This window comes from Nymphaea colorata, chromosome 3 (assembly GCF_008831285.2).
Source record: "Nymphaea colorata isolate Beijing-Zhang1983 chromosome 3, ASM883128v2, whole genome shotgun sequence".
Classification (NCBI taxonomy): Eukaryota; Viridiplantae; Streptophyta; class Magnoliopsida; order Nymphaeales; family Nymphaeaceae; genus Nymphaea; species Nymphaea colorata.
The window spans coordinates 865,544-892,727 of record NC_045140.1 but is presented as its reverse complement, the minus strand read 5'-3'; the positions used below and the strand labels follow the sequence as shown (position 1 = coordinate 892,727).

Below are 27,184 nucleotides of genomic sequence, written 5' to 3'. Positions count from 1 at the left end.
TTCTATTGGAAGAAAACACGAAGAAACGAAGAAAAACGATAACGGGAGACGAAAAGGGAGGAAGGAGGAATAATAGGAGGATGAGAGAGCGAGAGAAAACAAGTACGCACCCGAGATTGGCTGCCGTGGATGCGATGCGTCCTTCCTCCTCCGCTTTCTCCTCCTCCTCCTCCTCCTCCTTCTTCTTCTTCTTCTTCTTCGAGACGTAAAGAGATATAGCCTAGGGCTGGCTGGAGCCGATGGAGAGAGGGAGAGAAGGTGGGATGGCTCGACCCCCTTCTCTTCTTTTATCGTGAACCAGAGACGAGAATGAAGCAAGAAAACGAAACCAAAAAAAAAAAAAGGAAAAAATGGAATTCTGGTAATGTCCCTGCACAACTGGGCGACCAAACTGAAGCTGCCGACGTGAAATAGGCGTGGACCTGGACCGACCCACCCAACTCGCTGTTCGATAACCTTTTTCCCTCCGAATTTATAAAGAAAACCTTGCCATGACCGTATGAAACGTTGAGGCCAAAACACACTAACTTTTGCCCAAGTATTAACATAGGCTGAGGATAAATACGTATCATGTATATATGCACACACATATATACACACATATATATATGTGTGTCATCTTTGCTATGTGCACATTAAATAAAATTACATTATTATAATGCCCCTTCATAAAAGTGTTTAACAGTATTGTTCTAATCAATAGCAATGGTTTTTATCGCAATATTTGGATCTTGCATAAGCTTATCGACGTTGAGAGGTATTCTCTATGTGTATCTCCATGTGTTTTCCACAAACAGTTTACCGTTGCTTAAGTTAGTTTACCAAATTTATGTTAACATTAAAGTTACCATTTACTTTTTTAAGGCAACATGGAAGTGCTAACTTGTTTATTTTGCATTCTTGTAATTTATGTGCATTTGTAGCAATCTTATATAAATTATGAAATATTAGTTTTAGTAAATAGATAGCATTGAGACAGGTTATATTTATCATACTTAAATCCTTTGTCTTTCGCAAATAGATTACAATATTTTCATATTGTTGTAATACATGTAAATTTGCATGTAAACTTTTGCAAATCGTTTATATGATTAATGATTTTTTGTTCACAATGACTACACCGTTTTAAAAACGTATTTAGTAAAACACAATGATTACTTGCATGAACACCCTATGTGTTCAATGCATTTATGTGCGATTAATCAACGCGTATGAAATAGAATAATGTTCAATCCAGTAAAGGTTACATAAAAAACATGCATGGAAATTATCTACAATACAAATAATGACATGTATCATAACAACGATTGATTTACAATGCATGTGCCCTCACCAATTTAATGCACGCAAAAATATCAAAATATGCATTATCAATTTGTTTGTGTATTCATGTACAAAAATCATTGGTTTATCGCAATCGTTTATGAATACAAATCCATCCACATGTATTTTAATTTAAAAACATAAATTGCACAATAAAATTAATAAGTATTGCAACTATGATTAGTTACTTTTATGATAGTCATGGTAGTGCACTTATAATACTTTCACCAAACCAAATTTTATGGTATGAGAAGTCATGACACCCAACTTATTTCCTTGAACCTTGTATGTTTATGTTTTGTGTTGAAAGTTCTGTTTCACACCCACAATACTTGTTGTTACATAACATTATTGAAAAAATAAAATTTCTTTTATTGTTATATATATATATATATATATATATATATTTTTTTTTTTCTTTCTTTGTCTACGTATCACTTAAGTACCTTTTTTTTAAGCGCCCAACTTATTTCCTTAAACATAGTATGCTTGTGTTTTGGGTTGAAAGTAATTTTCTATATCTATAATAATTATTGTTACATAACATTATTAAAAAAATATAGTATTTTTTATCATTTTATTTTGTTTGTTTATGTGCATATCACGCAAGCATTTAAATATATAAACTGCATACCTTAATTTTTTATTATATATTTTCAAATTAATTACCAATAACTTAAATGGCATTAGAAGTAAGCAACCACTTTGTACCAATTTATATGGGTAATAGAAGAAAGAAAAAAACAAAGTACACATTAATTTATTAAACATCATGTGCCTCGTTTGTCTTAAATTAGTGATGTGAAAATGCACAACCAAATATAGTGAACATATGCATGGACGATTATAATCATTTTTATGCAATGATACATACAAAACTCAATTTTAATTACATGATTGTAAACAAAATAGCCATTTGAAAATTATTCAACCATATTAACAGAAATTCAAACACTGCATGACTATGCATATATATATCAATAGTTAAGTAACATTTAGTTGATGAGTGTGCTATATTTTTCTATCTTGCTATTAATATTACTTTTTATCTATCTTCTTGTCACTTGACGACAATGTAAAAAACTGCAATTATTTATAATTGTATTATTTTTTTACATTAAAATATAAAAAATCTTATGTTTATTTGAATTAACTGTTTTACAAAAAAACATGTCCGTATTGATATGATTAATTGAGCCATTATGTGCAAATTTAAAACTCGAGTACATGAATTTCAACTTTTGTATGGTTTGCGCAAGTAAAAAACTGCAATTATTTTCAATTGTATTGTTTTTTTTACATTATAATCTAAAAGATATTATGTTTATTTGAATTAACCGTTTTATAAAAAAATATGTATGTATTGATATGATTAATTGAGCCATTACGTGCAAATTTAAAACATGAATACGTAAATTTCAACTTTTGCTATGGTTTGCGCGAGTTTCTATAGTTTCATAATCGTTGTTAATTGAAATATTAAAATGTTAGTTTGTAAAAAAGTCACCTCTTGCTATAGGAATTGACCAATATAGTTAATTAAACATGGCATTTATTGACAAACAAACTTAAAAATACATATTGATTATAGCAATAATATCTAAGTTTTAAGGTTTGAACAAATGGATTAACTTTATAATCAATAAAAAGCATTTGCTTGTTCACATTAAACTATATAAATTAGTCAAATATGAATTTATTGACATAACTATGCCTAATTATTTGAACTATCCCCAATCATTTGTATACATATATGCAACAAAACTCTACAAATCTACCTCGCATCTACTTATTATCATATGAATAAAGTTTAATACTTGTATTTATATTACTTTGTTTTATTTGTTTACAAATCTTGATGTGTTCTATGTGTAGTACATGCACACTAAAATTTGTTTTTGGGAAAGCCGTTGTTCAAATATTGTGGTTATTAGGTAGATATTTCTTATAACTTCATGATATTATAATGTAAGTGAATAAGTTTCCATTAACATAGCTGAATAACTAATGACTATTTGTGGGTAGTAAATCTTGCAACAAGTCATTGGACTCAGAAATTGGTTAAATGACATTCGAACTTGTGCAAGTTCATTCATACAATACCATCGTCATTGATAACATTTTTAATAATAAAAATGGAAAATACATCAATTGATCTACAAGCTAAATTGCTCTAAGCAATAATATTATATACATAAACAACTATAATCCATCTAATTTGCAAGATAAATAAGTTAAAACTGGCCTTGTTACTCATGCCAAGTTATCATTTATCATTTCATGTCATGTTTAGATCATGCAATGTTGTGCAAATATTATTTGATGATTTGAAGGTTATAGCTCAAAATCTTGTATATACACATGCAACTTAGTTTGTCGATGAATTTGGTAGTCTATACAAGCACAAATCAATATTTAAGCATTAATATTTTAAAAAATAAAATCCTATGAGCATTCGTGTGTATTTTTCAAGTGTCATCGTATACAATGTATGGATAATCTACTAAATGTTTATATATGATAAAATATAGATGACAGTAAAAACAATTGTTTATTTGTTTGCTTACTGCTATAAGTATGTTGACAGGGTTTGATTAGTACAAAGTAGACTAAGCACGTCTTATGCTTAAGCCATTTTCAAAATGCAAATTGAACTAAATGGTTATTTTTCCAATATTTTCAATAAATAAAATCAAAAACATAAAAAGTGTATAATTGCATTGTTTACATGACTAAATCATCATACGTGAAAAAAAATATGTAAGTTAAGACATCCATCGCTTATTTATTTACAGTAATATAAAATTTCAAAATATTAGTAACATGAAAATGATATTGTGCAGAAGAATGAAAATCAAAGGTTGGTGATTATAAAATATAATCCAATGTGCAATTTAGACCAAATCCATATAGTTAGTTATCATAAGAACAATTGCATCTAGTTGATAATTAGACGAGGTTTAGAAACACTATTTTTTTGCATGAATTTTAATGATTATAGGCATTAAATCCATCAATCGTAGAACTTTATATTTGGTACTGTATTTTCTCTGGTTAAACCCAAATGTGCTTCCAATATAAATATCGTTTGAACAGTCATGCACGGTAATAAGTATATGTGAATACAAACCTGATGGGTCACATTCATAACTAAAATGTGCAATTGATGTAATCTTTTAAAGTAGTTATGAACATTATACAATGTGTTTGATTCAAGTTGTATTTTAATAAGTGTGGATCCCATAATAATAAAAAACACGCAACATAGGGATGGAATATTGGGCTTTTAAATGAAATCACTGTACGTGAAAATTGTGTATTTGTTGTATATGTTGAAAAACAATTATATATGACAACATGTTATCTATTTGTGCAGTTAAAAGTAATGATCATATGATTTATACATTCACTGTACACAACATGTTCGAGCCTTCGTGACGACTAAACCAAGCTTATTTGACACGTGAATTAAAATCCTACTAGACGATGAAAAAAAGGTTATAATATCATAAATTTTTCAGCACAGTAGTTATTAAATGAAGCTTGGCATTGGTATGGAAGTACAAAGCTGAGTCGAACTCAAGCTCGACCTGTTCAATCTGGGTTTGACTCGTACCTTGCTCGACTTGAACTTGGCTCAAACTTGAGGCAAGCTTTAAAAGCTGAACTCGAGATCAACTCAATAGACCGAGTATGAGCTCCAACTATGCTTGTTTAAGCTTGCTTTTAAACATCCCATTTGATCTAATCGTTTTTACCATTTTGAATGAAAAAAGTAAACTCAATTGTGTTTTTTGATAATCATAAAAATACAAATTGGCCAGAAACAAGTTTATTCTTTAGTGGCATAACCTCTCACTTTGTAAAGGTTTGGGAGAAGAAAAATAGATGGAGTATGAAAGGTGTAACATAGTTGGTTGAGCTGGCGGGTTGGCGAGAGTCCAGTTTTCACTATTAAGGGTACATGTGCTACTCTCAAACTGAATGGAGTAACCGTAGGTTCACCTGGTTGCAACGCATCTCTAAACCATGGGGGCATCAGGCATGGGGAAAGTGGGGGAGGTTCGACCCTTGTTTCAGGTGGTGGGGATCCTCTCTCACTCACTTAGATCCGACAACACTCACTGGGGTGGTGGTGTTTTTTTTTTTTTTGGGGGGGGGGGGGTTGATGTTCACAATTTTAATGCAATTTGTTTTAAAATACAAAAGCACCTCACATTTGTTGTGTTTTCTTGAAGCATGGTTATAACCTCCATGTTTTTTTACCCCCCACCATTTAAAGTACCTGTTGAAATTAAATGAAAGTTAACTAAGATTAGACAAGATTATCTGAGTCTAATCATGTCGCGTTCAATAATTCACACTTGACTTGTTTATAAACTTGAGTTCTTAGTTGAGCTCGAACTTGACCATTTTAACAATAGAGTTGAGCTTAACCGAGCGAGTTCAAGTCGACCTCGAGTTGGCTCGACTTATGCACATCTTTATACATTGGAAAAAAACCAAACTAGATACAGACGCAACAACCAAAAATGGAACCGTAGAATGAAGTATTAGATCTAGTAAAGAAAGAATGCCAAGACTTTTCCCTCGCCACTTGGTTCTAAGTATTAATTGGACTTAATTAGAGGCTGATGCCGATGGAAATTGAACTAGAGACTCGCGGACTAGCTATGCCAATACCTTTCATACATAGTGTAGGAAGTAGTCAATGGAAATCGAGAGGGGGCGAAAAGTACAGGGAGAAAAGAGTCTAGGCTCGAGCCCACTAAGCACCGGACCGAGTCCACTTGGCCTGCTGAGGGGAGTCCCGACCAAAATCGCAGTCCATGTCCCACTTCGCCCACCTCCAGATCTGGGTCGAGGGAACTCAAACAATAAAAGGACCCGATCCGGAACCAAATTATATATGTAATATCCATGATAAGGTCCAAACTTATGGGTCCAAACCTGATCCAATTTTCTGCGCGATCTCTCCTTCCCTCCCTTCTTCCCCCTCTCTCTCTTCTTTCTCTCTCTCCATTCATCCCCTCTCTGTGCTAGGGCACGAGGCTTCCGGCATCGGAGAGTCATCGACGTCCTCCGGAACAGCGAATTGAGGGAAGAGAGTCGAACTCCTCGTCGTTCCTTTCATCTTCTCTCCTCTGCCGCTCTTCGATAATCTCGTTTCTTTTTGGGTTGTTTGCGGACGGGGACGACCAGTTTGAACACTGGTACGGGGTCGCTCTTCCCTCTCTTTTCTTCATTGATTGTCCGATTCATTGTTAGGGCTTTCTTCATCTTCTTCGAGCGGGCAACATTCCTGCGTTTAGTGCAAGAGATCCTTCTTCTAGGGTTCCCGCGGGTGGTGGATGTTCTAGGGCTGGGAGTTAGGGTTAGGGGTTTTCTACTTATCTGCTTCGTGGTGACAGACGTGGTCGCTTATGTGTTTATTTGGTGGGAATACGCTAGTTGCGGTGTGTAATTGAGTGAATTGATTGCGTAGCGTGAGGCTGAATCTCAGGGGACCGTGACTAGGCACTGTAATGGAATGGGGCTAGTGGTGGAGCTCAAAGAATTTGCTGCATGGAAGGTGCAGGAGCCATTCTGTGGCGTGTTGGTTAGTTCGTGGTTTTAGTTGCGAGCAGATTGCAAGCTGAAGAGTTGCACTAGCCGTTGCCAGAGCGTGCGAGTGCTCGTCTTCGGCTGCATTCAACTGAGGGAGGTGCTGCCATTGGGTCTGTCTACGTCCGAATTTTCAGATTGCAGGTTGCATGCTGTAAGCGAGAAGAGTAAACGTTGCCTTGTACGAACTCAACTATCGTGTACAGCTAAACTTCAGTTGCAGTGTACAGCAGACTTACGGGTTTTTCTCTTTCTGTCTCTCGGGTATGCATTTTTTGTTGGGTGTTTGAGTTTAAATCGGACTTGCTTCTGTATGTATGGTTTCCCATTGCATGTGACTTTTGATTGTAGCCAACTCAGTAGCTTTTGGTATGTATGGCTGTGAACCAGGTTTTATGACATTGTACGTGTAAATGGTCCATCTAGAATGCGATAATTTGGATGGCCAAGCGACGACAATTTGACTCAAAAGCGCCAGGGATGAACTAGGGTCTCCATGGGAGGAGGCGGAGAAAACGGAGTAACCGTTGACATCAAAGCGTCTCCACGGCGTGCTGCCATTGAGAAGACTCAGGCCGAGCTAAGGTAGCTACCGATGTGTTTCTCTTCTACTGCCAGAGTGTTGGTTCTTTTCCCTGGAGGTCATTACTGGTGTGGCATGCGTATATTGATTTTAACTGGCTGTTGCAGGCAGGAATATGATGTCCGTGAAGAGCGAAGAAGGGAACTGGAGTTTCTTGAGAAGGTAGGTATCTGGTGGTGGTCTTGTTTTTATGTGGGTTCTGGACGGAATATATTTGCAGTTTTGTACATCGTCTACGGCTTTGACACCAGAAATAATGTTTGGCAGGGTGGTAATCCGTTGGATTTCAAATTCGGGCCTGTAGCTGCTGTCAGTTTGCAGTCAACTTCGCTTACCGATCAACCAGCTGAGAATTATTTGACAAGGTAACTTTGGTTGGAGTAAGCAAACTAACAAATGGTTTGCAATAACAATTTTGGTATTTGCCTCTATTATTTGCAGTGAAGCAAAGGGTAGCTTCGCTGTGGTGGCCTCGCCAAATGGAGACTCGGCAGAGAGCAGTGGGAGACCGGGGACTTGTGTTGGTAGGGAGCCGCATACTGCTGACAACCTTTTGTTTTTCGATGGGGAGAATGATGTCCTGATCGGTGAGAGGAATGGTGTACGTTCTACCAAAAGGGGCAAGCTTCCAGTCACAGAGCAGTATTCTCAGACCGGCTCAGGCCGTGATGCAAAGGAAACCGATGATTTATTAGTTGTTCGTCTTGGCATGAAAAGGCAAGCATATGCTCGGAGAAACAGGTCGAGGTCTAGCCGTGATATAGCTCGGGCATCCTCTGCTGACTTGGTAAACTGTACTGCAAATGGAAATTCATCTTTAGCAGCAGGCCAAGATGCAAAGGATGAAAAATCACCTAAGGGTGAGCTGCTGAAGGACAAGGACAATAATGCTGGTTCTGTTAGCAATCCAAAGCCTTCAAACAGGAACATCAATGGATTTGCTGAAAATCCCGCCCCAAGTGGTAGTTTGGGCATGGCAATTGACAAAATACAGAATCAGGAGGTTCCTGTCCTTCCAGCTAATGTGAGTCCAGAAGAGATAACAAGCATTTTAGACTCGGAAAAGTCTCCTGAACACGAGGTATTTCATGATTCCCAGGAAGCGTTTCCTGAGAAAGAAACTGATGCAATGGGTTCTACTTCCTTCTCAGTTGGTGAAGGGAAAGAGGGATCATTCCCTCAGATCGTTGATGTAAATACCACTTCTCCTGTTGGCAAAGCAGAAGTTGCGATTGTTTGTGAAGGACCTGCTGTTTCACTTGTGGATGAAGATGGCAGGGTAAATGAAGAGAAACAACCTACCAATTTGGTTATTGACACTGAAAAATCCTCAGCAGTAGAAGGGGACATTGATTCTAATCCTGTTGTGGAAAAGCAACCTACGATGCCCGAAGGTTCTGTAATGGCAACAAATTCTGACAATCACAAGGAAGGTCCCAAGCATGATCAGGCTGACCCAAGTGAGAAAAATATTCATTCTGTTCAGGAAGATCATATGGAAATTGATGTTCAACTTAAAGTTGAAGAGGAAGTTTGCGATAGTGGAACAGGTGTGCAGAGCAGCGAGAAACCTGTCAGTGATGAAGATGCAGGGAAAGCAGATGGTCTTCCTGGCAAAGATGTTGAAACACTTAATCGTCACCATAACGACAGTCCCATCTCAAGAAAGGAAAGCTTGAATCCTGAGGTCACTCTTCCTACTTCTGTCCCTTCCAGTTGTCCACCACCTGAGAATATCACCATTGAGGAGTGTTCAGGAGCTGATGTAGTGCTTGATGGTGGAACCAAGAAAAAAGAGCTGGAAGGCATTGTGCATCAAAATGTAGTTTCTCAGGAGGTCCAACCAATCAAGGTAAACTCTGAAACCCATGTCTGTCTTAGAGGTGCATTTGTCTTTAGGAGCGAAGTAACTGGAATTTGATGGACAGGCTGCATTGAAGGAATCTAGGGGGTTATCAAATGACTTTACCTTTCTAGTGGGAAGAAGAAAGTCACACTGGGATTTTGTTCTTGAGGAAATGGCATGGCTAGCGAATGACTTCATACAGGTCTGGTTTTCAGGAACGTGTCATACTTCTTCTTATTTGTAGTTTTGTTCAGGTGCTATTTTTACTGGTTTTCCCTGATTCCAGTGGCATAGTTTTTCTTATTTGTAGTTAGGTTCAGGTGCTATTTTTACTTGTTTTTTGCTTGCATACGAGGCATTTCTTGTTTTGATTTCCATATTGGTTGTCTTGTCTGCAGCTTGGAAAATGGCTGACTTGTTTGAATTCATTGAGCAGGAACGCATCTGGAAAATAGCTGACTTGTTTGAATTCATTGAGCAGGAACGCATCTGGAAAATAGCTGCTGCAGCCCAAGTTTGTCGTTGGGTTGCTTCTAGAGATTCTACTGTTAAACAGTGGAGAAAGTTGGCTCGGTCAATGGTCATTGCTGTCATGGATTTTTGGCAATCGGCTAAAGAAGTACTCAGGGATGAAAGATCACTTAGCACCTTATGCGAACAAAGTGATGCGTCCATTAGTGGATCATGCAATAATGGTTTCAGCTTGACTAATGAACGCTGTACGGAAGGAGAAAAGTTTGCTCAGGTGTTCTGCCTTTTCATCCTCCTCCCACGCTCTCATCCCCACACTGTTTTGTTAACTTCTAATTGCTGATAGTTATGTGCGTCCTTTAAAATGCTTTCCCCTTTATTTTTTAGTTTGTATCACTGATTGAGTTGTATTTCATGTACTGATGATGTTTTTCTAATGAACTGATCATGTGTAAAATCAGCTGCACCAGGTTTGCTCAGTGCAAGCTTCTTTCCCCAATTCTTTGAGTGTTTTTGAAAATTTCCCTTCAAACTTTTAAAGGATGTGAACACATCACTTTCCATAGTGAATACAATGTAGCAAAATTAAATTTAAAGATCTTGAGCAACTTCATATGGTTATGAAGAATGGATGGTTCCTGGCATGCTAGCACTCTGGTTAGTGCATTAGTCATATGATGGCCTATGGATATCAAACACTAGGTAAGCGAAAGTGGTTGGGAAGTGAGCAAGTGATGAGTTAGGGAAGAGCGATATCAATTATTTCTGTTTAACTCTGGTTAGTGCATTACTCATATGATGGCCTATGGATATCAAATACTAGGTAAGCGAGAGTGGTTGGGAAGTGAGCAAGTGATGAGTTAGGGAAGAGCGATGTCAATTATTTCTGTTTATAGTTTTATGGGTTTAATTTAATGTTATGCGGCTTTGTGTGTCTTTACGTTGTGATTTTTTGAAACTAAATTATTGCTACTTGGCTGAAATTTGAATTTTTGACTATACATGTTACAAGCCAAGCATTGACCAAGTCCCATTGTAGAATATCGAGAGCTTGTTGATTAGATCGGAAAGTGAGTGTTGGGGCTGAGCTAAATCAAGCTTGAGATTGACAAACCAATTGAACCATGAGATGGACTAGATCATTAATACAACGCCTGTCCTTAAAAGTGGACGAGTAATAATTCACTTGCTTGGTTTGATGGGCCTTAGTTTGGTCAAATGTTTCCTTGCTTTCTTAAAATAACCACTCTTTCATACCGAAAATTGAACCACTGTTATCATCAAATACCCATTTGAGCTAGGTTATATGCGAAGCCTGTTTTGCCACTGTCCTAGTTAGTGACCTTGCGAGCATCACTTCAAGACTGACTCTATATGTATAGATTTCCTAGAAATTTGATGAGTTTGTTAGATTTTTCAAACCAGCACACCAGTAGTCTTAGGCAGGTAGAAGACAGAGAAAAGGGGTTAAGAAGAGGAAAGTGTCATAGTATGGTATCAGAAAAAAATTGTTTTTATTCCAAAGTGAAAAATCTTATTATGTCCTTTTCTGTATTATATTTGGAAGTCAAACTGGGGTTGCCTCTGATAGGACCCTTGAATCTGAGAGCTTAATCTGGTTGAGCAATCTTATTTGCCCCATCCCCCATGTGAATGTGTATCCGTTGTTTTATGCATTTATTTTCTTCCATTAATCACACAACCTGGATTTTGTGAATCCATGGACGTCTGAGTATCCTTGTCTTCTAAAGTGATATGTGTTTGGCAAATATGGCTTCCTGTTTTGAAGTGAACTATTGAACCAAATGGGGGCACACCCTAAGTCTTTCTCAGATCTCAATTTCTAATAAGTTCTGTTGGCAAACTGATTTTGTGACTATTGATGCAGCTTTTGAAAAGATGAAATTTTGCTTTTTTAAGTTCTTCAAAGTTCTAATGAAGATGATGCTTTTGGACTGGAGGTAGTCCTGTCAAATGATGTAAATGAGGTACCATTATTAAATGGTTCAAGAAGGGCCAACGTAGCAGGATGTGTGCCCTTCTGATTCTTGTGCTTCCATTTCCAGTTTAATTCCTTGCTTACCTCCATGAGATTGTGAATTTGGATCTTTTATCTTGTCTAAAACTATTAAAACATTGCATCGAAGCTAATTACTTGGCATATACAGTAAATGGCATCTCTCTTTCCAAAATTAAGCTAGATAACCAAAATTGGTATACCTATTTCAATTCCTGAAATCTCGGGAAGAACCTTTGAGCTTGACAAGTTTCTAAAGCATGAACATCTTTTATTTCGAAGGGCATCTTCAAATCCTGATTAATCTTTTGGCTTTCATCGTAATGATCTTTGTGATGCCATTTTTCAACTCAATATATTCTCCACCACCATTTTGCAATTAGATGTTGATACAGAAATATTAATTTTTTCACAATTGCATATATGCCTCAAGAATGCTCCAACAAATTTTCAGTTACTGTATGTGGTGAAGTAAAATTGTGGTTATTACAACCTCCTAACGTTCCTGCATTGCAAATGTTTGACCCTTGTGGATTTGGCTGATGGCTGTGGGATAGTAGCTGGAGATGAGGGTAATAATTTAGTGAACATCGGTCTTAATTGCTGGCAAAGATGTTCATTGTGTGTAACTTGGAGACAGTAAACGTAATATGTGGCCCTAAAGATTGCAGAGGCTGTTGACTTCTTGTTCCCAGTATTTTACTTGATTATGTTGTACATACAGAATTGGTGGACATGCAAACAGATAACTATAGAGATTGACATTTTACTATGGAATACATAATAACTAAATTCAAGGGAAGTCCTTGATGCATCCGATTGCGTTATCATGTTTGCTTTAATCAGGGAAAGATTTTCTGAATGAACAAGTTGTCATTTTCTTATGCAAGAACAGAAAAGAGATGCATGCAACGTCCCTTGAGGAGAAGGTGCTTCGTTTATTCTTTGGCCTTAATTGCACCCATAAAATAAATAGTTTAGTGCAGTTATGGATGAAATTTCGAATAGCATATTGGAAACTTGGGTCAGATGATTTCTGAGTTATTTCTAAAGTATGTCTAACCATAGGTAGCAAAATCCACCTCTTGAGGAGTGTACGAACTGATATTCTCATTCACTGCCATTTGAATCAACTAGTAATATGCTGGTCCAAAGGCAGTTCGTATTTTATGTTTTTCTACTTCTTTGCACTACCTCCATAAATTCAACTAGTTTAGTTCAGTCATGGGTTAAATTTGGAATAACGTATTGGCAACTTGGCACACAAATTTCTGACTATTTCCACAGTATGTCTAACAGTAAGCAGCTGAATTCATCTCATCAGGCAGCTTAAAATGAATGCTATCAATTATTGGCAATATTCAACTAGTAATGTTCTGGTCTGCTGCAGGATAAGGAAGAAAAAAGTGACCATTTTTCAGAAGTTTAGTGATTGGATGTTTGGGCAACTCCTATTTTCTCAATGAACTTACATGTACACTACTTAGAACTTCATGGTTGGAATGCAATTTTGAACAAGTTTGAAATTCATTTGACCTAAGTGGATTAAACTTTTTGCGATTATTGATAATGAAAAACAATCTAAACATCATTCTTATGTTCTTGTCAATGTTCTCTATCAGTAATGTAGTTGTACCATTTTGCTCAATGATACAGTGAATTGGGCTATTTTGGCTGATGTCAATCAAGATAATCAGCCAATTTTCTATTTTCATATTTAAAATAAATAGCTGCTACTTTAGACATTTTAAAAGAAGAAAACAAAAATTCAGATACTTCTGCCTCACAATCTTGCATATCAGCAGATATGCAGCAAGATTGGTGGTTGTAGCTGCTTATTACCTGTGAGTATTTGTAAAGCTGAGTTTGTTTGCATGCAAGAACTGTGAAAGTGATATTTCAACTTGGAGGCAAGGTATAAACATTCACCTATGTAAGATTGTATTGTATGCCTATGTAAAAGGTCGAGATAGTCAGCTTTAGAAAAGGGAAGAAAGTGAGATATGTTACATTTTGGAGCTGTACAATGTCAATGGCTGTCAAGGTTAAGATCAAAGACAAGCCTTTTGAAGCTAATATTGTCAATATCCCTGCCTTTTTCTGCATAGATGTTAACAAAATTAGCCACAATATCCATGCTTGTCTACTAGGATTGTCAATGCGGGATATTTCAGTGTTTCACACTGGAAGGTATTTAGCCCTGGCAAATGCTTTATAAGGAAGAAAAGTTCTAAACGTTAACTTCTAGTACTTTATCATCTTAGGAGCCATTATGGATGTGTTTTGCTTTTCCCTAAATTAACTCCTTAAAGCAATCCGGTTCTTTACTTATGTTGTTGTCTTTCTTTTATTGGTAGGTAGAATTTAATTTTAAACTTGTACTTGCCCGTGGATTTGCTAGCCACTAGATTCTTGTTTTTTGAGAAATTCTTTCTATTGAGTTGTGGGTACACGAATGAAAAAGGCAGTTCGAAAATCTAAAATTATCTCTTGGTAAAGTGGGCACCTTTCAAACTGGTGATTGTTGGTCACAAGTGATTAAAAATCAAAGACTGAGAAATTTCAAATGTGACCTTGTGAGAAAAGGAAAAATGTGTGAGTTTCTGATTGCCTTGATGCACATATAGGCTTAAGAATCAGAATACTTGATATTGGGATCTGAAGTTTGCCTGTATTGACTACCTTTTCAGGAACACTCAAGGCACCCTGACTCAAATTACTCTGAAAGAAAATCACGACTTCCTGTTTTTGGCTATGCGGTAAGATTTTTGAAGTATGACCAACAAAATAGTCCCACTTGTCCAGCTGAAATGTCAGCAACTCCTGAGAGCATGGATATGGGAACAATAGGATCTCCATTAGAAGATCAGTTTTCGGAGGTATGAATTGTACTTTTTTTGCATTGTTTCTTCTTTCTTGCATTCTAAGTACATACTTTCTTCTGCTGATAGATTTTTGTTAGTTGATATAGGCAAAATCTCTGAATTCTGCTTTGTGTTGCATCTCGACCTTGTTTCTAATATTGTTAAAAAGATTGTAAGGTGTATGGGAAGTGATCACTTAATATTTTATTACTTATAAAATACATTAGAAAAATAATAAAAGAACATACAGGAAGAAACATTTACTTGCCCAAAACCATCATCAGGTGGATTCTTGGTGAATTTCCTCTTCCTGATAGTCAAATAGAAGGCAACACCTTGGCTGTCAAAGTGAAGTACACATTTCTATGCATTCAGGGAACTGATTTGAACTCCTTAATGAGTTTGGAATTTTTGGCAGGTAAACCTTTTTTACACGGTTCCACCTTTTGCTATGGGTGCTTATCGAAAGTCCGTTGAATCTCTTTGGTTGTCAAATGAGGTAAAGCTCAATTTTTTATTTTTTTGGATTAATATGTGAGCAAATCCCAATTATTTTGATGGCCTTTGCAGAGGGGGAAGTGTATGCCTTAAAATGTAGACAATATTCGGGTCGTATGTTATTTCAATGCTTATCAGATAAATTGCTTTTGAACATGAATACTCTACCTTTCATTAATTATGATATTTTAAAGCATTGGATGCAGTTTCGTATTAGCGTGATGTTTGAATTTTGGTTGTGACAACAAAGAACAGACTTGACATGAATGAGGAAAGAAGGTTCAATGCACACGCAAAATTACTAATTACTTTCCTTTCTTAACAGAAACTGGATGCTGCTGTTAATCGTGAGGACTGTGATGCGTTTTCACTGGTTGACCCTGCAGCAGGTAGCAAGACTATCTTACTGGAAACTATTTTTCTCTTGTTTGCTTACTAGTTTTCTTGATCATGTATGTACTTGATGTAATTTGTAGTCCAAGGGACTGCGTATGAAGAAGATGACTGTGAAACAAGGAGCAGGTACTTCCCTGGTGCTTTTGAGGGTAGAAAGCCATCAAAGTTCACTTCAAAGAAAAGGAAAAATTTTTCGAAGTCGCACTTTTCAAGGGCACATGAAGCAAAACCAGTTTCCAGTATGGCTTTTGGGAATTGTGTGGATGTCAGATTTGAGACTCAGCAAACACTAATTACTGGGAAACGGGACTCTAGCAGTCTGAATGTGGGTTCCATCCCAACAAAGCGCGTTCGTACGGCAGCAAGGCAACGTGTTGTGAGCCCATCCGCTGGGGCTGTAGGGGGGATGCATGTGATGAACAAGAATGATGTTTCAAGTGGTGATACAAGTTCGTTCCAAGATGAACTTAGTTCGTTTCAGGTGAGTTCTCAGCCTAAGAAAAGTATTGAAGTGGAATCAACAGGCGAATTTGTAAAGCAATTGCCTTTGGAAACCACGGAGGTTTCAACAAAATCTAAAAAGAAGAAGACAAAGCCTATGGGTTATAGGACCTTTCTGTCTTCAGCTGAACCTGCAGGATTCGGTGCTTCAGGAAAAGTATGAGTGGTATCCTTGAGATTTGTTTTAACAGTTGTTTTAATGTTTGGATTGCTGACTGCACTCATTATTCCAGGGTTCTGAGTATGAACAGAGGTGGCAGTCTGATCAAGTTATCCAGAATGAGCAGGTTATGTCCGTTGCTTTTCTTCTTTAGTTTTCAGATCGGTTCCCAATAGTGTCTAGAGTATGACAGATTGATATTAGCATTAGTTCTGCTGTTTATGTTGAACTTAGATATATGCTACTCTTGTCACTGAAAATTAGGCACGTCACTTGTTCAGGTGAGTCAGATATCGTGACTGACCAGCGTCCCTTTACAGTGTTTGTTAAATAATGAAATCTGATAATCATGTGCTTAAATATCTATCAAATTTAGATGTATTTAAACTTGGAATGAAGTGATAGACATAAATATGGTGGATGATTATCACCATGCATGAAGGTGTACCTATAAATGGGAGACATGACCAACCACTTAAAACTTTCATCAGTTGAATGGAGGTAGTGCCCATGCTTATTTAAAGGTGTAAAAGCATAATTGCTTCATTCTTGTTGTGCATAAAAGCAAAGCTATCCATTCGTTAGATTTTGCATTTGATATGGTTTCACTGCTAATTTTCTTATTTGGGTTTGATTTCAGACAGCTTTTGGCAATGTTGTAAAAAGCGTATTGTAAGCCGTATTGGTCTGGCTTTAAGATACATGTATCGTAAAATATCGGAACGTATTGTAACTGTATCGTATTTAAAAAAAAAATCATAATATCGTAACGTATTATAACTAAATCGTAACTGTGTTGTACGATACGGTGGCTGTATCGTATGATACGCACGATATAGGCACGAGACACCACCTGTTTACGATACAGGTGGTGTATCGTATCGCATTTTTGAAACGCGATGATAACGTATCGTACGATACGGCCCCATATCGTACGATACGTACAACACTGGTTTTTGGTTTAGATTAAGTTCGATTAAGCTTCAGTTTGAGCCACTTATGCCCCTTATTGGCTACTGGGAGTCTTGATAATTGGATTTTAGTTGAAGTTCATTCTAAAATGAAATTTGGTCTCATTAGGTTAATATTTTTAGATTGTAGCATCGATTCTCTCTTCACTTTGTTTCGTTCCTTATGAAATCTAAAAGCTCCACTTTGTCCATTTTGGTTTTCTAGTATTCTTTGGTTAATCATTTGGCCCTTTTTTGTTATGGGATCCGGAAATTTCTTGGTTCACCGAATAAGGTTTTGAAGCTTTCTAGCTTAGTCAACATTGCTGGCATCATTAAGATCAGTGAATCCTTATATTTTCTGGCTGAAATTGGTGGGCAATGGAAGCTAGGTCTGGCTGAAGTGTGCTCTTCGTGGGTTTGTTTGGATAATTATATGGGTGTTGAGGAGTCCATGTGGGGTTGACTTTCTGAGGCTACACTTAATCTTTATGTTTTCAGAAGCGGAACTTGTTGAAAATGAATGCATCAAAAGTTTGTTTTTGCCTTACTTCATGCTGTTATGACTTTTTCCTACTCTTCTTAGTTCTGCAATAAAGTTTTTATGTATATTCTGTTTCTGTTGCTTATCCGTTTCAAATGTATTGCATGTAGCAGCACTCTATCTTCTCACTTGTTAAGTCTTGTTGTTTTCAAAACAAGAGAAGTCATCAATATTATGTATATGCATTTGTCAATGACAGATTTTTTGTTTTGTTATGACATTGCAGTTTGTCCTACTGTTTTCTTTCAGGTGATTTATTTTATTGTAGAGTACCTTGATTAGTAGAAAAATTTTTGAAAAGTGAATAGAAGCAAGGCAAATATTTTTTCACTCTTCTTGTACAATGTTTTAGAAGACTGAATCAACATATGGACATTGGCCAATAAGGAAAAGGGAGGACAAGTGGCAGACTTTTTTTAAGCCAGCAAATGATGAAAACTTTTTATATGGATAAACAAATATAAGCACTCAAAAATTTTAAGTTTACAGATCTTTAGATGGCAACAAGGAATTAAGAATATTGTTGTGATAGCGAGACTAATTTTTGTGGTGCTCGATGCTTATGGTGTAGCATTGTAGCTAGCGTTTATAGGAATTAAAAGAATTAATAATGCTTTTAAGTTGCTAATAAATCCTGGAAATGCTTGCTTATGATTTCCATGGTGCCCTAAAGGCTGAGGGCTGTAGAATCCACTGGGTGTTGTGGCAGGAAAATAATCAACAACAGTATGAATTGTTCCATATTCTGCTACACCTTGAAAAGCTGAATGTCTCCTTTTATGGATGTTTTGCCAAATCTGGAACTCCTCCTCTTATAGTATCTGAGAACATTAGCAGCATCTAACAGTTTTCCTTGCCTCTTCTGCCTAACTGAATTTGATGATCTGATGTAAACATGTACAGTTGTACACACAATATGTTTGGTGCTAGTCTTTAAGTTACAGACCATTCCTGCCTACTCACTTTAACTTGCTTCTTCTTGTCTTTGACTAGCCTAGCTACATGATGGAACTCCCCCTTTAAGATATTTTGCAATAGTCACTCTTCTTGTCCCCAAGTACTGGGGGTTGGCTGGATGGTCGTTACACCATAATGTTGAATTCTGTATTGCTTGATGTTATTTTAGTCTTTATTTCATGTATTTTAATGAAATGCAAACTAAATTGCAGAAGGATCAATTTAAGAAGAGAGTGGATGGTCTCTATTCAGAAGCCAATGGAAATCCTAGTAAGCATTATTTTTTACCTTAACTTGTTGAGGTAGTTTCTTTCTCTTATAAGCTCTTACCTTCACTTTGTCTTCTACAAGATTTGCATGGGCAGCATGCTGCAAAGCGACCAAAAATCTCAAAACAGTTGACTGATACTTCTCCAGAGGCTGCAACTCCATTGACTGGTTCCATACCCTCTCCTGCTGCTTCACAAATGAGTAATATTGCTAACCCAAATAAGCTGATGAGGATGATTGCTAACCGTGATCGGGGCAGAAAAAACAAAGTGCTTAAGGTTTGTCCCCTTCATTAATGTTGTCGATGGAAGATGTTATTAGTCTATGGAATATACTCCTAGGTCCTAACATAATGATTGGTGGAGCTTGCTAATGGCGTCTGGTATCAATACATGATCTTGACTGCCTCTGCGCGCCCCCCCCCCCACCCCACCCCCACAAAAAAAAAAAAAAACACTTATCCGATTAGTCATTGAATAATAAGGTGATGAATATATGATCACATTTTGACATTTTTTCACATTTTCCTACTCCATTATAAACATAAATTTTTCAGTAATATGTATATGTTTTGTGATAAGTCTATTTGACTATCTTTTCTCGTTGCTTGTGGCTATAAAAGAATTGGTGATCCTCTATTCACTAGTGTATTCATGAGTTGCCTTATTTCTTTCAGTATTGTCATAAGCACTTGGGATTTAGAGGGTGCTATCTACTGCGTATTAGTTCTCTTCTTTCTCTGTGTCTTTGCTCCCTCTTCATTAACTTGTGCCCTTCCCTGCACTCATAAGTGAACCTGAAATTAATTCAATCACTTCCTCTTGACTTTTACTCGTTGCAGATATCTGCAGGGCAGACTGGAGATGGGATGCCTTGGACGCTTTTTGAAGATCAGGTTGCAAGTCGCATAAATCCTTTCTGATGTATTTGAAGAATTTTAAATGGGATTTTACTCAATACTGTGATTTTCATGATTTAGGCACTTGTTGTACTTGTGCACGACATGGGTCCAAACTGGGAACTAGTAACTGATGCTATAAATAGTACATTACAGTGCAAGGTGATAAGTTCGATTCATATTTTACCTTTCCCGTGCAAGTCTATTTCTTAATTTTTGCTAAATGTCTTTCAAACATCTTTTGTTTGAAAAATTAAATTGATCAAGGCGTTGATATATTTTCTTGTGCAATTTTGGTTTCTAGTGTATATTCCGGAAACCTAAGGAATGTAAGGAGCGGCACAAGGCCTTAATGGATAAGAACAATGGGGATGGTGCTGATAGTGCAGAGGATTCTGGATCTTCCCAGCCATATCCATCTACCTTACCTGGAATCCCCAAGGTCTTCCTTTAGCAGATTGCATTTTTATTGATTCCTTTCATCTTGTTTGTAGCTGGTTTTTATGTAAAAAATTAATGTCACATTGTAGTAGTGTTGATGACTTTGAACCAGGGTAGTGCGAGACAGTTGTTTAAACGGTTGCAGGAACCAATGGAAGACGAAATACTAAAGAGTCATTTTGAGAAAATCATTATGATTGGACAAAAGCAGCATTCTAATAAAACGAAGGTATGTGCCATATATTTGTTGGTTGCTCTGTGATGCACCCTGTGCCATCCTGTGTTATTCTAAGATGTAATTGCATATGTTGTCATGGATTGCTTTTCTTAATGTCATAGGTAGAAACATTATGTCCTGTTCGTTTTATTTTTCCTGAAATCTGGCACATGATTTATGCAATTTTAGAAGTGGTATCCTTCTAGAAGTTTGCTTTTGGTTCAGGTCTTACTCATTGAGATCATCTCAATGAACGCCTAAAAAATAATCCTTAAAACAAACGCTAAAAGAGATCAGATTTTCTAATTAGAAGGTGGTGGATCTGTTGTCAGCTCTTTAGTATCATCTCCTTCTGTTTGATGACACTCTCCCAATGCCACCACCAAGTTCTGATCTTTCTGAAAAGCGTAAACAAGTTTCAGATAGTCATGGTTCAGTCTTTCACACGTTCCTCAAACCAGAGTTGAGCCCAACTAAATCTGGCTAGGGAAGCGTATGAACTAGCATACTCGATTGAGCTTTTCAAGCATTAATGAAGCTGCACTTAGGCTGAAGTGAATGGGCTTGGTTGGCAGCTGTACACTTTCTCAAGCTAAAACCTTCTTTGCGTGAGACTTAAACGACCAGTACCTCCCTCCCTCCCTCCCTCATAAGTCAACCCAAGAAGGAGATGAGAGGTCGATTTTTATTTATAGACAAGAGGGGAAGGGTCTTCATAACCCTAGTTCAAAACGAGCAATACATGACACTATTTTGCCCACTTGTCAAAATGGGCATCAAAAAGGAGACGGCTTTCGTGCCAATTTGGATTTTCTTAATTTGTTCCTAGCCCATTGTCAACTGTCCATCTTCATGCAACTTGGTGAGGGCATGTTAAAGGTCTATTATGTTAAATTAAATTTGACTTGATAATTTTTTTTATTTTTCTTTGATTCAGCCCATTGTAGCTTCATTCTATGCCGGTCCTAGTCCGAGGGCTTTGATCTTGCTGGATCAAACCTTTGTGTGTGCCTTGGCCCTGATATGGATCTAACTTAATGCAATTATTTCTTTTTAGAAAACTCAGCGGCCACAATTTTTTTTCCCATTTCCTCTTGTACTACAATTTCATTATTGTTCAATCAATTTATTAAAGTTGGCAAAAGTTGCCTTGCGCATTTTGTCCTTTTATATTTTGACCTTAACAGCAAGGTATGCACCAATCTGATTTTCTGGCTTTTACCTTTTAGGCACTTGAGGTTCCTTTTCTGCTCTGGTAACACCATGGTCCACATTTGTTGTCGACATTGAGATGAGTTATCATTCGTATTATTATTTGTATTTTCTTAGAGCTAGTAAAAGTTCACAAATTCGTTGTTTGTTTTGTCATCCCCTTCTATGCTTAGTTATTTTATGCATCTACGTTCCACTTAGTTTTTTTTTTTCCCTGTTCTGAATGACCTTGCTCGATATTCCACATGTAACCTCTATTAAATACCATAATTGTTAACACTTTCTTCCCTCTATGTCCTGCAGTCAGACAATCAAGAACAGAAACAGCGCACTCCGATTCACTCATCACACGCTGTTGCCCTTTCCCAGGCTTGCACCACAAACATGAATGGAGCTCCGATGACGTATGTTGTATTATTTGTTTGGGTTGTTTTGTGCATATTTTTGGTGTAATAACTTTCTCTTCCTTTGTCCATTGTAGACCGCTTGATTTTTGTGATGCAATCACATCAAGCCCCGATACAGTCTCGTCTGGCTACCATGCTTCTCATTCCACTGGTTTAGCATTATCCAGTCATCAAGGTCCTGTCACTCCCATGCAATCAACCTCTATGGGCCACATTCTGCAGGGAGCTGGGGGTGTTGTCCTTGGTAATACTGTTCCACCACCATTGGGGCCACTTAGCCAAACTGGAAGGTGCAATTTGCTTAGTCACCTTCTACTTGCATGATTTTTTTTTTGGCAAATTACATTGCTGACTTTTTGAAACAATCTTATAGGGATGTTCAGAGATATGCGGTGCCAAAGCCAATGGGTCTTCCTTTGGATGATCATAGAATACAACAGTTTAATCAAATGATTTCCAACAGGAACATTCAGCAATCAGGTTTGCCTGTTAATCAGGGCTTACAGGCTGGTGGTGAACGTGTTCGTATGATGCCTGGTGGAAATGGTGTAGGAATAATGCCTGGTGTGAGCAGAGGCATGCCGATGCCGAGGCCAGGCTATCAGGGAATGGGTTCACCAGGAATGCTAGGCATGGTGTCTTCAGGAACAAGCGGTATGCTTGCCTCTGGCAATGTGGGTGTGCCAAATCCTGTGAATATGTACCCAGGAGTTGTGTCTCCTCATGGAAATTCAGTTTCAAGGTCACGTGAATCTCTTCAGATGATGCGGGTGAGGATTTCTTTATATAGTTATTAGTAATTTTTATGTTACATTTCTGTAACAAGTTTAATTCAGTAAGCATCTGTTGAAACTGTGAAAGCAGTCGTACTGTGTAGATTGTCGTATGACAAATTGCACATTTCCATCCAACTGTCTCATGTGGTGGCATGTTGAATGTTAACTAGTCGCCCAAAAGGTTTTGTTTCTGCCGATTTTATGCACTATAGTGCCATCACTTGTTGACACAACCTAGAGCTTTGTAGTATTTATTAGGCATATGATGCTTTTCTGTGTAATTTAGGGAAGAAAGCCAACTGATAAGCACCAGCTGCACCACAATTAGAAAGATAGGTACTGCCCAGCAAGTTTTTTGTGAGCGTTGAACCACTCTTCCTAGGATAAATTTCACACAGAGCAGAGTAGGGGTGGTCCAAAATCTGCATTCTTGGAAGTCTCAATGATTTATTGTTGAACATGGTCAAGTTTACCAAAGAAAAGAACCAACTTTTAAACCAGCTGAGTCAAAAGTGTGCCTAGGCCCTAGGTTCCCACCTTTTCAACTAAGCTGGGCTAACTAGGTGCTCAAATTTAATAAAAAGCAATGTTCTACCTTTTTCTCATTTCTTCTTCCTTTTCTACTTTTGCCTTCTTTCCATTCCTTTTCTTCTGCTCCTTTTCCCCAATTTCCGAGGTTCTTTTCTTCTTCCTCATTTTTTTCTTTCAGTCATTGGTTTTTGGCATGCCTAGGCACTGCCATGCTTTTTTGAAAGTGACTGCCTAAGCTTGCCTAGCTTTTTTGACTACCATGGTGGGAATATAGTATGTGGCCTTTGATAGGTACGTATGAAATTTGACCATCCTATTTGATGTAGAGAGACGAGGTTGAATGTACTGCTTATGCAAGGACATAAAACTAGGAATGTGTGCGTCACTGCAATAGGGTTGCAGAATAAAGAGACTGAAACATTAAATATTATTTTGTTTTGTGTAGTTTTTGTTTTCTTTTTTGTTTTGCAGCGGTAGTCATTTTTTATACTTTTTTTAGTCGGCAGTCCTATTGGGCCTTCCTATTTGATGTAGAGAGGCGAGGTTGAATCATGAATGTACTGCTTATGCAAGGACATAAAACTAGTAATGTGTTTGTTAGCCTCTGCTGGCCAGTACCTACCTTCAGCAATCCAGCCCTTGAGAAATTCACGCACCCCAGTTCCTAATCCCAGATTAGGGATTCCCTCCCAGAGGAATCACCAATAATTTCTGTGATAACCCTCCCTTCTGGCCGTTCCCCCTATTTGTGGATGTTATTGGGTCTGTCTAGTGGACTGGACCCATTATCCCATACCCATATCTAACAGTCTGTGTCACCGCAATAGCATTGCAGAATAAAGAGACTGAAACATTACTATTTTGTTTTTGTGTGTTTTTTTTGGTAGAGGTAGTCATTTTTTATATTTTTTTGGTTGGCTTTAAGGAAAAAAAGGCTATTTCTTAGGGTCTCTAGGAGCTAGGGAGTTGTACATAATTCTTCAGTTAGTCTATTAATTGAGAAGGAAAAAATATGTTCCGATTGTCATAAAAGAAATACTTTTCTGTCCTCGTGCAATCAATCGTTCCGATTCTTCATCTATTGTCATAACATGCTGTGTTTACCATTCCAGCCTGCTCCACCTCCGGAGGAGCAAAGGCAGATGCTAATGCAAGAGCTTCAACTTCAAGTTTCTCAAGGAAGTGGGCAGGGCATGGCTCCTTTCAATGGTTTGAGCACACCTTTTTCAAATCAGATGGTCTCTTCACCAGTTCAGGCGTTTCCTGTTCAGCATCCTCAGGCCCATCAGGTTCCACAACAGTCACATGGTATTAATCATTCTCAGATGCAGAACCCAGGTGGCAACGCACAACAGCAAGCATATATGTACCGTTTAACTAAAGATAGGTCCTACCAGCAAAGGTTTTTACAGCAGCAGCAGCAGCAACAACAGCATCACCATCAGCATTTTGCTCCAAATATGTCACTTCCCCATGCACAACCACAACATTCTGTGTCATCGCTTCAAAATGGGCCCACTCAGCAGCATCATCAGCAACAGCAGCAACAACTACAGCAGCAGCAGCAGCAACATCATCAGCAGCAACAACATCAGCAGCAACAACATTCTTTACATGTCAACCAGCAGTCTGCTGCTGGCCAAGCAATTGCAGTTCCCCCTGGTATCCAGCAAACTGTCAATTCAGCCTCTTTGCCCATGAATTCGGTCCCACTGCAAGGCACCCAGAAGCAACATGTGGTTCTACCTCATGCTACTTCTGGTCCAAATCCTCAAGCTGGTGGACTTGGAATGCCAAATCAGGTGAAACAGCGACAAAGACAACAATTGCAGCAGCAGCATAGACAGCAGGGTCAAGGTCAGCAGCCTAGGCAGCAGTCACAAGCACAGCAGGCTAAACTTTCGAAGGGATTAGGTAGGGGTAGTGTTGTGCCGTCACCTCCGGTTGATGGGTCTTACCCCAGTGGTGGTGCTACAGGGAATCAGGTGGCTGACAAAGGGGAACTTGTGCACATGATGCACGGACAGCGGTTAATGCCAGGTGCGGCTTCAAACCAGGCTCATGCTGGTAAGCAAATGATGCTTAGTGGCACGGCTGGATACCAAAACCAGGCAAATATGCATCTTTCGCAGACATCAGGAGCTCAGTCCCAGCATCAGAAGGTGTATCCACGCTCAGTTCCTCCATCTAGGCAACCATCACTCTCATCCCTTCCAGAAGGCACCAATTCAGCCGCCCAAGGCCATACTTCTGGCCCGCATAATCATAACTTGTCTTCTTCACAACACATGGCAGTTGCTTCCCAGCAACCAGCTAATTCTACTTCTGTTCCTGTGTCCGCCAATTCTCCGCCAGTTTCATCTCCTCCTCTGCAGCAGCAGCAGCCACAACAACAGCAGCAGAAGCAGCAACAGCCACAGCAGCAGCAGGTGCATCAACAGGAGCAGCAGCAACAGCATCAACAGAGGCCCTTGATTCATACCCAACAGCCTATTCAGAGAAGGCTGCAGAATCGCCAAATAACCTCTGAGACTGTGACACAACCTATGGATCGGTCGGCCTCACAGACAGCAAACAACCAATATGAAACAGGCCCAAGTACAGTTAGTCCGTTGTGTACAGATTCTGCTCCTGTTGCCTTGGCAGGTTCGTCTGTCAGCATTCCTCCAACTCAGTGGATGCCAGAACAGTCTTATGAGCCTAATACTCCTACCTCAACCGCTCACATGGCAACAATGAGTACTCCCCCCCAGGCAAACTCCATGGGGGCGGAAATGCTCCCTCCCTCAGGCAGCTCTGCGCTGCCACAAAGGCAGTATTCAGGTGGGGTTACAATCCATGGACACAATGCTGGTGGTCAGTGGCCGCAGCAGCCACAGCAATCGCCACCGCCTGCCCCCAGCAGGTTAGGCCTGCAGCTCAAGGTGCACAGCAACACCCTGGTAGTATAGGTCTTTATGGCAGCCTTCCGAGTTCTGGACCCCCTTGAGGAAGCTTCAGTTAAGAAGAGCTTCTGGCAGCCTATATTAACCGCTGTACAGGCTTCGGCTAGGCGTGCCTATGTATCAGTAATGTACAGGTTATCGAATTCTGTTCATGATTGATTATACGGGTGGCTGGCACATGGGTTGGCTTGTAAATGGCGAAAAAGGGATCATCTGTGGAGGTCCTGCAGTCCAAATCTGGTTGGAGCACCCGTGGTGGTGAAGCCTGTTAATGGAGGTGGCGAGCCTGCACCCGTATCTGAAACCAGTGAGAGGTGTGGCTTCTGGTCCAGGCAACACCTGCTCTATCATTATTAACGGCACGACTTATTCATTCTTTGTATGCTAATCGAGCCTTTTTGTAGAGTTTTGTACAGGGGACAAGCATCCCATTATTAATATCTGTATTGAAGTTCAGCTTGTCTGTTATTCGTGCACCGGGGGAGAGAGATCCGGCATTTTGGTCAGGACAAGTTCGTTGTCCTTAAAGCTGGTTCTTTCATCTTTGCTATGACCAGTCGGAAATTACGTTGGCCCAAACCTAATTAAGTGCAAGATAACGTTTACAGAGAGGCTTCGCATTTCCGGTCTCATGGAAAGCATGGTCATTATGGTGCATTATCCAGTGCTAAAATGGAGTGGAGTTTGCGCGTCTATATGGGAATGTAATCGGCAAGCATGTTCAGGGGCCAGTTTCATTCTCAGTATATTTACCATAATATACCTTTTTCCTA

General features: G+C 38.5%; 2 protein-coding genes across 5 annotated transcripts in view; one reads left to right on the top strand and one right to left on the bottom strand.

The window, feature by feature from the left end:
• Positions 1–316, bottom strand: part of LOC116251482 (TATA-binding protein-associated factor BTAF1) — a 32,816-nt gene extending 32,500 nt beyond the window's left edge. For both annotated transcript variants that reach the window (XM_031625783.2, XM_031625782.2), the window contains exon 1: positions 111–316. The gene's annotated coding sequence lies outside the window, so the exon portion shown is untranslated. The remainder of the gene's footprint in view (positions 1–110) is intronic.
• A 5,959-nt stretch (positions 317–6,275) lies between these two features.
• On the top strand, positions 6,276–26,867 carry LOC116251009 (chromatin modification-related protein EAF1 B-like). 3 transcript variants are annotated; one of them, XM_031625057.2, is made up of 22 exons: positions 6,276–7,191; positions 7,318–7,512; positions 7,618–7,672; positions 7,778–7,875; positions 7,952–9,362; positions 9,439–9,558; positions 9,838–10,101; positions 14,535–14,723; positions 15,127–15,207; positions 15,532–15,595; positions 15,683–16,260; positions 16,337–16,390; positions 18,927–18,984; positions 19,066–19,262; positions 19,826–19,879; positions 19,964–20,044; positions 20,187–20,324; positions 20,436–20,552; positions 22,056–22,156; positions 22,234–22,449; positions 22,533–22,929; positions 24,579–26,867. In XM_031625057.2, the coding sequence occupies exons 2-22, from the start codon at positions 7,424–7,426 to the stop codon at positions 26,415–26,417; spliced, it is 6,201 nt and encodes a 2,066-aa protein (XP_031480917.1). In that variant the 5' UTR covers positions 6,276–7,191; positions 7,318–7,423; the 3' UTR covers positions 26,418–26,867. The 3 variants fall into 3 exon arrangements, with proteins under 3 accessions (XP_031480917.1, XP_049932443.1, XP_049932442.1); XM_050076486.1 differs by having other exon boundaries at positions 9,793–10,101; positions 15,683–16,083; XM_050076485.1 differs by having other exon boundaries at positions 9,793–10,101.
• Positions 26,868–27,184: the final 317 nt, after the last annotated feature.

Coding starts and splice junctions, on each gene's coding strand:
- LOC116251009 (XM_050076485.1), top strand. CDS start 7,424: ATGGGAGGAGGCGGAGAAAACGGAGTAACCGTTGACATCAAAGCGTCT. Junction 7,876..7,951: donor GCTGAGAATTATTTGACAAG/GTAACTTTGGTT, acceptor TATTATTTGCAG/TGAAGCAAAGGGTAGCTTCG. Junction 19,880..19,963: donor GGACGCTTTTTGAAGATCAG/GTTGCAAGTCGC, acceptor TTCATGATTTAG/GCACTTGTTGTACTTGTGCA.